Source organism: Sus scrofa, chromosome 16 (assembly GCF_054392235.1).
Source record: "Sus scrofa isolate SSC_HxYL_T2T_F1_AM1 chromosome 16, Sscrofa_HxYL_maternal_Yorkshire_Landrace_v2.0, whole genome shotgun sequence".
In the NCBI taxonomy this organism is placed as follows: Eukaryota; Metazoa; Chordata; class Mammalia; order Artiodactyla; family Suidae; genus Sus; species Sus scrofa.
This window is the reverse complement of record NC_139398.1, coordinates 36,548,107-36,560,056: the sequence shown is the minus strand read 5'-3', so window position 1 is coordinate 36,560,056 and position 11,950 is coordinate 36,548,107. Positions and strand designations below refer to the sequence as shown.

Here is an 11,950-nt window from a genome sequence, read left to right as displayed (position 1 = left end):
GCTGAGAGAGCCTTGGCCATTGTCTCGATTTGAAAAAGTAGCTACATGCATGTCTTCCATGTAATTTGCCATTACTAAATGGAAGCTCTAGCCCCTATGAAACGACTAGCCCTCTTGGAAAGGATATTTACCCCAAGTTAAACCTGAAGCAAGCGTAAGTCTGAACGAAAGTCCCGGGGTTCTGAGCCCAGCTCTATTCCTAGGCATGTGGTGGGTGTGAAACTGAAAAGATATCCTGATCAGTCTCTCTACTGGAGCCTTAGCAACTCCTTGCTAATATTTTGGCCAGTTGAGTCTGTTGCTGGAGTAAAAAGATAAGTATAGAAACTTGAAGTTGAAAAGAACACGGAAACAAGGGAAGAGATGGAATTTTATCAGATACCTACAAAGTGCTACTGCCGTCATTCAAAGATGTGTCATTAGCTCATGTAAGCCACTCTGTGGCAGGACACTGGGGAAAGGCCACTAGGCTGAGGGCTGGTCCTGCCCCTCTTTGCCCGCAGCCTCCACGGTACAGTCTTCAGAATCCTCAACAATAGTCGTTGCCGTCCTGCTGGGGGTTCTCTTTGTTTTTCCACTTCTTGGCATCTCTACAAGCTCCAAATGGACTCCGCCTTGGGAGGGGGTTGAGAGTGGCTATAGATGAAGAGGGACTCTGGGTTCCTGTTTTATAAAATTTGACCAGGGATCTTGGTTTTCTCTGCCTCCTGCAGAGTCGATCATCAGGGCTCTTTGTTCCTGCTGTTTTCCTGCAAAGGAAAATATTTTGGTTCTGTCACATTAAATCTGTTCAATCCTATCTGGAGGATGGTGGCAAGAGAGGGGTAGTTTCCCAACTGCTGAGCGGCTGAAATCCCTTCGGGGGTGAGAAGCCAACTCGTTTCAGGTCTATACTTGCATCTGCACCACCAGGAGACTCTCCCTGAGCCCTTCCTATCCTTGGGGTCTGCCCCTTTCTGTATCTCTTTTTCCTGTACCCCTGAGTGATCTGCATGGTGCTTTCCCTGCAGAAGGGCAGAGAGTCTGCCTGCAGTGCCTGCCACTAGATCACTTCACAGAGCTTTGTAGTCTGATATCAATGCTCTGAAGAATTTTTATAGCCAATATTTAACAAGTCAGACTGAAAATACAGCTGGACCTATAACTGTTAATTTATTCAGACGAAGTGAAGCTTTCTGGCGAGGTGCCCCTGTGGAGGCCTTGGGGTAGACAACTGCAGAATACTGATGAGTCTTCCAGGTTTGGACATAGGACTCAGACTGAGCCCTACAGTATAGCCCCTGTCCACTAGCAGGGATCCTCAGCCAAGCCATGGAAGGTTGTAGGTCTGGCCCAGCTGGGCGACTGTCTCCTTGGAGAACTGGGGGTGGGGAAAGGGCATGGTAGAAAGCTGGGCCTTTGGCTTTGACTGGCTGCCCTGTGTTTTAATCTAGTATCAGGAGATACTAAAAGTAACTTTTCGTACCCACACTTTCTTTTTCCTTACCTTCTGCCTCTACTTTCTACAGTGGGGCCTTGAGGATCTTGAAAACCCAGTGCATGGAATCTGATAGATGTGAAGGAAGGCTGCCCTAAGTATACACCGGGAGTATACACGAAGTATACACTGTTTCATTCCTGGCAATATATTTTTCTCTTTTACTGCCATTCCCATTAATGCCATCTATGACTAAAGCCACACATTTTCCTAAGGGAAGACAAGTCATCCACCACGAAAGATGACAAAACTCTACCCAGTTTGCACAGTTAATTGATGTGAATCATTAGTGAATGACTCTGGCTTCAGTTAATAAAGTTTAAATAATGTGTTTTTAAATGCTAGCCGTAACTTCGTTCAAACTCAACCCACTTCTAGAAGCCTTTATTATAGAATCGAAGAGAATTTTTCCCTTGATTGGTTGTGAAAGAAATACAGGCATACCTCGTTTTATTCCATGCACTTCATTCTATTGTGCTTTGGAGATAGTTTTTTACAATTGAAGGTTTGTGGCAGCCCTCGAGCAAGTCTATCAGCACCATTTTTCCAATAGCATTTGCTCACCTCATGTCTCCCTGTCACAGTTTGCCAATTCCTGCAATATTTCAAACTTTTTAATTATTCTTATATTGATCTGTGACTGATGATCTGTGATGTTACTGTTGCAAAAAGGTTATGACTTACTGAAGGCTCAGATGATGGTTAGCATTTTTTAACAATAAAGTGTTTTTAAATTAAGGTATGTAGATTGTTTTTTGTTTTTTTATTTGTTTTTTGGGAGGGATTCTGTTATTGTTGGGTTTTTTTTTTTTTTTTTTTTTTTTTTTTTGTCTTTAAGGGCTGCGCCCACGGCATATGGAGGTTCCCAGGCTAGGGTCTAATTGGAGCTGTAGCCACCAGCCTATGCCAGAGCCACAGCAATGCCGGATCTGAGCCTACACCACAGCTCATAGCAATGTCAGATCCTGAACCCACTGGGTGAGGCCAGGGATCGAACCCGAAACCTCATGGTTCCTAGTCGGATTTGTTTCTGCTACGCCACAACAGAAACTCTGTGTACATTGGGTTTTTTTAGACAAAACGCTAGTACACATTTAATAGACTACCATATAGTGTAAAAATAACTTTTATATTCATTGGAAAGCCAAAAAAATTTGTGACTCACTTTATTGCCATATTCCCTTTACGGCAGTGGTTTGGGACCAACCACGCGATATCTTTGAGGTCTGCCTGTATGTATATTCTTGAGTGTAAATGAGGTCTAATTTCCGAATATGTATAATAACTTTTTGAATTAACATTCCAATAAAAAATAGAGTTCTGTTCCTTGATGCAAAGGATACAGAACAGGAGGATAGGGCGCTAGATTTGGAGGTGGTATGCCTGAGTTTTATCTCTAGATATCACAGACTGTGACCTTCCCAATTTTAACAATTAGTATTCTTTTATCTAGTTGCCTTTCCTCAAAAATAAGCATGTTAGTTTAGCAAGATGCCTCTTTCTGATCCACACCACTCTCTGTGAGCACACCTGTGTTCATGGCCAGATAGCTAGTGTTCATGATGACAGAGTTGAATCAAGTAACACCCTGTCTCCAATCCTAAGAAAAATTCAAGATAGAATGTCTTGTTTCATCAGTTCCTGAACACCATTTTCAAAATATTTCTCACTCTGGAAACAAAAACATTCCTAACCAGAGTTTTAAGGCCTTTTCCTACATTGGTTAGAAAACTTTCCTACATAAAGAATGCTCTGCTCCAATCAGCTATACTTCAATAAAACTTAGCAAAGGAAAAAAAAAAGAAAAGAATGTTTTGCTCCAAAGCTCAAAGCAGATAGGTTTTGAGAGCAGAGCATCATTTGTGAATAGGTATGAGGCTGAATTTAGGTTTTCTGTTAGTGGTGATGGTTTAATGGGTCATTAATATACATGGGAGGAGGCAGAAGAGAAAATGTCCTATGTGTTAGAAAAAGATGTGGGGAATGAGCTTCTCAAGAAGACAGGGGCTGGAGTCTCTTGGTGGCCTAGTGGTTAAGGATCCAGCATTGTCACTGCTGTGGCCTGGGTCACTGCTATGGTGTGGGTTTAATCCCTGGCCCAGGGGACTTCTGCATGCCTGGGGCATGGCCAAAATAATTTATTAATTAATTATAAATAAATAAATGAATATAGAGCATGTTTAAAAAAGAAGAAGAAGAAGATGGGGCTAACATTGGAGAGACCTGGATTTTAGTGATTTAACTAATTATGAATCAACATGGCAAGGATGCAGGTGCTAGATCTGTTCCCCCATAAAGAGCAGATGCCTGGACACAGCCAGGTAGTTACATTGCAAGAGGATTTCTTGCTTCACTTTATCTCCTCTTCTTCTCTTCCTCTTTTAAATAATCTCTTCTAACTTCTGGCAAAGTTTTGTGAGTGACACATGGCAGGAAGCACTTTTATTTGAAACAGCTCTCCCAGGATAACCAGCCTTTCCTCCATTTTTAAATATAAAAGTCTAAAACTGTCTTGGCATCAACCAAATTTTATCATCCTTTTATGTAACTGTGTCAACCTTGGCAGCATTTAAAAGCAAGGAAACTTTGAAATGGTTTCTTTGGGATGCAAGTGTGTTAAAGCCTTAGACACATGCCTGATAGCTGGTTTCCATAAGACTCTGGACATGAGCCAGTTGCCAAATGAAAAAATTAAATCAATGACTCAAGAGTATCCAATGGGTTATCTTAATTAACTACTTCCTAATCAGCACAGTTTATATGTGTAAATGTATTTACTCAACATATAGGTTCATGCTATTGACAGGCTCTGTTCTGCCTGTTTGAGTTATACCAATGTACTTAGGAGAAGGGCTCATTTTTTTATGACTACGTACTTATGGATTGTATTACCCATCTAATAAGGAAAGTGAAAGGTGTGGTAGAAAGAAAGGGCTTCAAAATGCAAGCAGCATTTAAATGCTCACCACAGCTTAAATAATCTTTAGGGCCATGTCATCTGATAAAATCCATGTCAGCCTCAAGTCTTAATAAAGGTTTGGCAAGTAAATGCGCTCTATAAATGCTCTCAGGAGAGCTGTGCTTTCTGAAACTCAAGAGTGCACTTCACGCTGGTCTCCCGGTAAGTCCTTTCTTCCACTTCCTTCCTTTAGGTGGTGTGCCAGTTATCCCTGCTCAGGCAGGACCATGGAACCCAGCGTCTTTAGTCTTCAGTCAGTCCACTTCAATGGTCACGGGTGCTATGATGGCTGGTCAGCCTTCAGGATTCAGTCAGCCCATTGTCTATACCACAAGCCCAACGGTTCCAGGTTGGAACCAACCTTCATCCTTTGCAGCCTCAACGTCCCCTCCAGCTCCTGTAGTGTGGGGCCCACCGGCATCTGTAGCACCTAATACTTGGTCATCAACCAGCCCTCTGGGAAATCCTTTTCAGAGCAATGTTTTTCCAGCTCCTGCTGTGTCAGCCCAGCCCTCTCCCATGCTGTCCTCTCTCCTGGCCTCTCCACCCCAACCACCTCCCAGAACTGGCCCTCCAAAGGACATCTCCAGCGATGCCTTCGTTGCCTTGGACCCACTTGGGGACAAAGAAGTCAAAGAAGTGAAAGAAATGTTTAAGGACCTCCAGCTGCGGCAGCCACCTACGGTGCCAGCCAGGAAGGGAGAACAGAATTCCTCTGGGACTTCAAGTGCCTTCTCCAGTTATTTCAACAACAAAGTTGGCATTCCTCAGGAGAATGCAGACCATGATGACTTTGACGCTAATCAGCTGTTGAGAAAGATCAATGGTAAGCTCCCTACTTCTCTGTCAGCTGGATCAACAAGTCTTTCACTGTCATGTGGGCCCGCAGAGTCCCTCAGAAGAACCCTCTTCCAACCCACCAGGAGCCTTACTCTTGCTTTTTTTGTTGTTGTTTATCAGGCATCATGGAGACAACCTTATCGAGTTAACTGTTTACCTTAGCTGTTTCTAGGGGCTGGCCCAATGCTGCCATCTTGTGACAATTCTTTTTTAAAAAAAATTTTATTGTAGTTGATTAACAATGTTCTCTCAGTTTCTGCTGTACAGCAAAGTGATCCAGATATATATATATATATACACTCTTTATCTCATATTATCTTCCATCATGTTCCATCACAAGCAATTGGATATAGTTCCCTGTGGTGTACAGCAGGACCTCATTGCTTATCCACTCCAAATGCAATAGTTTGCATCTACTAGTTTGGACTTAGTAGATACAAACTCTTGTGACGGTTTTTTAAAAGGCTGCCAAGAGCTACTGTAATTCAATGGGTTGTGACACCTGGAGGGCTGTGTGAAAAGGACTGATTTTCATGAGTAGGTATGTATGGACTATACTACTCATCTAACAAGGAAAGCTTAAAAAGTGTAGAAGAAAGAAAGGGCTTTGACATGCAACCAGCATTTGAATGCTAGCTATACTGTATTAGCTGACTAGTCTTCAGAGTGAGTTAATCTCTCGGAGCCTTTTTTTCTGAATTGGCCTCAAGGCTTAATGAAGCTTTGCCGTGTAGGTGCTTTTAAGTGAGGTAATTCTGAAGCTCTGCCACTTCAAATGAATGTGCATGGCTTCCTCTTCCAAGAAGGGATGAATTTGCCTGTAATAATCACCCAGAGTCCCAGGATGTGGTAGTGATTTTTGTTCCACAGATGTCAGTTTCAAAAGTATGGAACTCGATTTCCAAGATAAGCCTGACTGGAGGACTTGTGTACGTATTTGGGGAAAACTTGTCTACTGACTGCTTTTTCACCTTCTAGAACTGCCAAAGCCAGCTCCCAGACAAGGTGCCCTGCCAGTTACCAAATCCGCTGACACTGCATTTGAGAACCCCTTCTCTAAAGATCCTTTCCGTTCATCACAAGCCTCTGTAAGTATCGCCTGCTAGGAGCCATTGTTCCCAAGTACATGCCACATAGAGTTACTGCCCCTTGAACTAACCCTGCTTGTCTCTTTGTCTGTAAAGGACATTTGAATATGATTTACCATTGAGAACCAGCACAGTGTAAACATCAGCTCAAACTGGGGAAAGATTATTTTTGCAGGAACTACTCTCCTGAACTGGAGAAACAAACCTCATATAAAAAGTCCTTTTATCTCACTTAAAAAAAAAAAAAATTGAGCCGAGATACTATCTTTAAAAATCTTTCAGATATTTAAGTTCCTAATTTTCCACCCATGACTATTTAGCTCATAAAAATAGTATTTTATATTTGGGAGAAGGCAAACATAATTCTAAATCTTGGTTTTGATGTAAATAACAAATATGCATCACCAGTCACAAGCAGGCAAACACAAATCTTCATAGACACTTATACCATCTGATTCGTCTATGACCTAAATGATATTTAAAGGAATTTGAGAAGTCAAAATTTTAGGTGTTTTTTTATTGCAATTATAGTTATTGACAAGATGCTTTTATCTCCGTAGATGGCTTCTCCTCAACCCACATCTTCCGATGTATATAGGGACCCGTTTGGAAATCCTTTTGCCTAACTCCTGTAAGTAGATGATCCTATTAAGCTTAGGTTTGGTGGGGAAGGGTGTCACAGAGGGTAAGGGTGAAATTTTAATTTTAGATCTGGGAAGAAGTTAAATCTCTGTAATGTAAAAGTAAAAGACATGGAAATCTATATTTAATTCACTAATGACTAGGCTGGGCATTTATGAATAGGATTCTTATACATATAAAAATCAGTGGTTTACTCATATGCATATGGATTTCTATCATCCTGTGTTTTTGATATTTCACTTCTATAGAGAAGTAAAACTCAGTATAACACATAACAGCCTTCTGGATGTTTGACCTTCGTATTGAAGTGATTGCAAAGCTTCCTAGTAATCACTTGGTTCTCTATAGAAGCTTCAAAATCTGAAGACCTTCTGAAGCCACCAACCAGGTCTGCCAAACAGATAATGATCACAACACATCTGCCTCTCAAATCTATGTGTATTTCTTTGTGAGGGGCCTCAAAATTAGTTTGCCACAGTGTGGTGGTATTAAATCCAAAAGAAGTGACAGCTGCCCATATCTCCTTCAAGAGCAGTCTAAGTTCAGATGAGTCCGCTAGTGGGTTTTGTCCTTGGTGAGTTATTTAACCACTGTAGGTAGAGACCTGGGAAGGGGCAGGAGGGGGTGGGGAGTGGGTGTGTCTTTCTCAACAGTGAGTGGAAACAATTTTATCTAATCTTCAAAGATTGAAGTTAGTGGAGGAGAGGTTTATCTGCATGTTACAGGAGGTAGAGTATAGCTGGAAGGGGCAAACAAGAAGAATGAAAAGAACCCAAACCCACTTTTTTTTCAGTCTTGCCCCCATTCAAGTGAGACTGCTAAACTATGTCTTGATCCATCTAGAATTTAATCATTTTAAAGAGGTGAATATCTGAAATCTGATACCAAAAATGAGATTTGAGTTTATTTGCACCTCACCCCACTTCTGTAATTACAGTGTTTCTTAAAGTGCTTTTCCATAAAACCAATTTCAGAGACCTGAGTGAGGTAACCACAAAGGCAAATTCCTGGACCCCAGCCCAAAGGAATCCCCCTCAGTGCTGAGAAAATGCTTCATTTTTACAAACATCCAGATGATGGCTGATGTTAATCAAGCAGTGGAATATATTGAATATATTGAAGGGCTGGAAGTCTTGCAGACACATTCTTCCCTCTTCTCCAGGGGAGGCATACAGGAACCAATAGAAAGGAATAAACTCCACTAAAAGCCTAGGAGGATTACTTGCACTAAATTGAATTGATGAGAATTCTTTTTGGAGGCCCTTTCTTCTTTAGGTCATGAAGGAAGGATAATTTTGGTTAAGCTACTAAATTTATATTGGGGGTTGGTGGGGAGGAGAACTGTCAGGGGAGAAAATAGCTAACATTATTGAGCACTTGTGTTAATCAGTTCGTTAAGGTTCTACAATCCGTTATCTCATCAAAGCCTCTTGAATCAGTCCCAGGAGATACTGACATTTTGAATAACGACATGATTGAGTACCTTGATCCTCAATCAAAAACTTCTAACCAGGGTTTTTTTTCTTCTCCATACTTCTCTAGGAACTTGGCCTGCTGACTATCCAGAGGAACAAAAAGGTTGGCCTTAGTAGTCAAGGACAAAGCTAATAAGCAGACAAGTCCTGACCTCTGCCCTTGTTCTAGCTTTGACATATTATCTGTTGCCTTATTTCTTGCTGTCTCTTCCACTTGTAGCATGCCTTCTGCTTTCTGTTTAGCTAAGCTGAATCTATGGCTTTAAATAAATTAAGAACCTAAACTCTCTAGCTTAAATGTAAATGAAGTAGTTTCCCTATTTGAACCCTTGCCTATTGTGTCCCTAGAACTTTCTAGAACACTTTGCCATGCACCCTCTGGTTGGGCAACGCAACCACATCAACCCCTCAGATCATACTGTTTTGAATAAATTTTAAAATCCTCATTATTCAAAGTGTTTGGGGGTTCTGTTTCAGAGCATAGAACCTAAAGATTGTAGCAGAACAAGGCACCTTTTTAAAATCTTGCTTCAAACCATCACTTAGAATTCTTAAAGTAAAATGGAAGCAAGTCCAGTTTTTCCTTAGGGACTTTGGAATCTGACACACCTAAGAACCTTTTTAAAGGTATAGCTTGTTTTTGAAGATTATTCTCTTCTCAGGGGCAAGATCTATCTTTCTCCAGCCTTTTGCTGGCTGGAGATGCAAATGAGGGAAAACCCTTTCTCATCTCTCCCCTCCTTTTCCCTCCGATTCTCTTTTCGGTCATTTTTGCTCCTAGGTTCATATAAAATTACCTCTCTTTCACTAACTACGGGGTTTTATGGGGGAAAAAAACAAAAGCAAAGACAAATGATTGACAGATCTGAAGCCTCTACCTTCTCAGTAATCTCTAATCCCAATAACTTGCAAGTGGGCACAACCTTTATCCTCTCTGTGGAATAGGAGGCCATCCTCTTGAGCTGAAGTTCCTCAACAGCAGTTAATGTTGAAGAAAAATTGAACTCAACTCAGCAAGGAAGGAAAGACTGTATTCCGAAGAGCAACACATCACAGAGTTAAATGTGATAGTGCCAAATATATTAGGTGCTTATTTGGGGTCATGCCAGACCTTTCTCAAGTAACTGGAAAATTTTCTTGATGCCATAGTTAGTAGGAAGATAAATGGGGGTGGGGGTAGGATGCTGTAAAACAAGTGTTTGATTTTATCGTCAAAAATCTAATGTCTGCAATATTTTTCTCCTCATAACCTTGGAAACTTTCCCAGTTCATTTTCAGTCCTATTGTTGGCACAGTTCTGAAGGGTATGTTCTTGCCGTAATGAGTTGTGTTTTGTTTTGTCTTATGTCGGGTCTTTTTATGTTGTCTCTTGACCCCTAGTGCTCAGGTTCTTGTGGATATTAATCAGCCACATACAATGTTATCCTTAGATGGAAGAAGAGGGTGACTGCTCAGGTTCTAAACAAGAGGGTGGCCTCTGGAACCTCCTGTGATTAGCCCCAAGTAGTCCAAGCTGAAGTCCTGTTGTTTTCTGTTTATTGGTAATAGCTGATCGTGTATGGCATCAATTTCCACCTGACTTCCTACTCAGTCGTTATCAACACAGACTTGAAAAAATATTTTATATGTCCAAATACCTAAATGTGCTAAACTGGAGGCAGTTATTTCTAGGTAGTTGAATTTTGGAAAGTAGAAAAAGTTTTAAAGTGATGACCAGCCACACAATTGTTTTGTACATACTTTTCTTGTGCACTTTTCTGTATGCAAAGAAAGCTATAAATTTACTCATTTCAATAAATTGGAATGCAGAATCTCATGTGTTACCATCAGTTTATTTGACCTCTGCTTGAGCTGATGTAATAGGCTCAAGGCATAAGAATATACCAGTATAAGGTGACCAAATGCTAGTTGTAATACATTCTGGATTGGCACAAAAATGAAAATGTGGAAATCCGTGAAAGAGAACCACAGGAAAATTACTATCTGATGTCTTTTAAGCCTCTGTTTTCCTCTCTCAGACCTATACATACTGCGTCCCTAGAAGTTTAATGGGAGTCCAGTGGATAAGACCTATGCCAGAACAACCTCAATTATGTCTAGTATAAAAATTCATCAGTGAATTCTTGATTCCTGCCTTTTACCCTTTGTCTACCCTATTCTCTCTTCGGCCCTGTCTAACCTCATCGAAACACAACTGTGTGAGCTGGTCCATGCTGGCGTAGACGACTCAGGAGAGCTTCTGAATGAGGTGGGTAGAGCAACGATGAAATGTCCTTAGCGCTAGGACACTCTTAAACACTCTCCCCTGTTTAAAAGTTCAAGGCTCTCATTCATTTCAAGAAGACCTAGAGCCACAGGGAAGATGACCCTAAGGCCGACCTTGCTTGAGCATAGAAGTCTTGGTATTAACTTTGACTTCTCTAAGGAATAAGATGAACTTGGCGGGGTAGGTGTCATTGATAGACATTTACTGTTATGGGGTGTTTGGCAATATTGCCTTACCTTTCCCCTTAACTGAAACATTTGGTGTCTTTCTGGCAACAATGAATAGAATACAGAGAAACAGTCTCCACACATAAGCAGCTTCCACTAAGCCACAGATGAGCTGGAGAAGGCTGCTGCTAAGAGCATGTTGCACAAGTTATCTGGCTTATCTGGATGCTCTGCAGTATATCTAAGCCACTGAACCTCAGTGATATTTCCATGTGGCTTAAGCAAGATCTTACCAGAGATTAACCCTTGCTCATGTGTGCAAGGGGATAACACTAACTTAAGTGCAGTAGGAACTTCTGTTGACCCAGCAGAAGGAGGTGCTTACTGAAGTGTCCCTGCAAAGTGAAAACAGACCTCCTTTTCAGAGTCTTTAGTAGCAGTGATGTTCAGCGGGCTGCAAGTTCAGCTCTTGGGGTAACCCTGTTATCCCTGAAGAAGGTTTCATTTAGGCGTCTCATAGATCTAAGCTAAACACTGAACTTTAAGCCAGCGTGCCTCCCAATTCCTCACATATAAGCAAGACAAAGGGAGAAAGTATTACTTTCCTCAAGATAAGTTTGCATTTGTGAAGGGCTTTACCATTTTTCCCAACATAACTTCATTCTGCTGCTACTGTAATTCTGCCAGGTGGGATCTGTTACCATTCCAGCTCATCTGAGAATGTCATCCAGTGCTTTAAAATGGCTACAATCTGCTTCAACTCTCAGTGAATGGTTTCCGTGGTATTTTATTGCAAAACTGTACATCTGAAATACTTTTTTTTTTTTTGCCTTTTTGCCTTTTCTGGGGCTGCTCCTGCAGCATATGGACGTTCCCAGGCTAGGGGTCTAATCAGAGCTGTAGCCGCCGGCCTACACCAGAGCCCAGGATCTGCGCCATGTCTGCGACCTACACCACAGCTCACGGCAATGCCACAATCTTAACCCACTGAGCAAGGCCAGGGATCGAACCTGCAACCTCATGGTTCCTAGTCAGA

General features: G+C 41.5%; 2 protein-coding genes across 23 annotated transcripts in view; both read left to right on the top strand.

The window, feature by feature from the left end:
• DAB2 (DAB adaptor protein 2) overlaps positions 1 to 10,292 on the top strand; it is a 942,412-nt gene extending 932,120 nt beyond the window's left edge. For 12 of the 22 annotated variants that reach the window (XM_085002140.1, XM_085002144.1, XM_085002139.1 and 9 more), the window contains 4 exons: positions 4,630 to 5,262; positions 6,255 to 6,364; positions 6,925 to 6,995; positions 8,549 to 10,292. In XM_085002140.1, coding sequence (XP_084858266.1) covers positions 4,630 to 5,262; positions 6,255 to 6,364; positions 6,925 to 6,990 — 809 coding nt within the window. In that variant the 3' untranslated portion in view covers positions 6,991 to 6,995; positions 8,549 to 10,292. The remainder of the gene's footprint in view (positions 1 to 4,629; positions 5,263 to 6,254; positions 6,365 to 6,924; positions 6,996 to 8,548) is intronic. The other 10 variants (XM_085002141.1, XM_085002158.1, XM_085002150.1 and 7 more) reach the window with 1 other exon arrangement.
• The window catches only part of C9 (complement C9), a 76,631-nt gene continuing 74,337 nt past the window's right edge, over positions 9,657 to 11,950 (top strand). The window contains exon 1 of the mRNA XM_085001452.1: positions 9,657 to 10,729. The gene's annotated coding sequence lies outside the window, so the exon portion shown is untranslated. The remainder of the gene's footprint in view (positions 10,730 to 11,950) is intronic.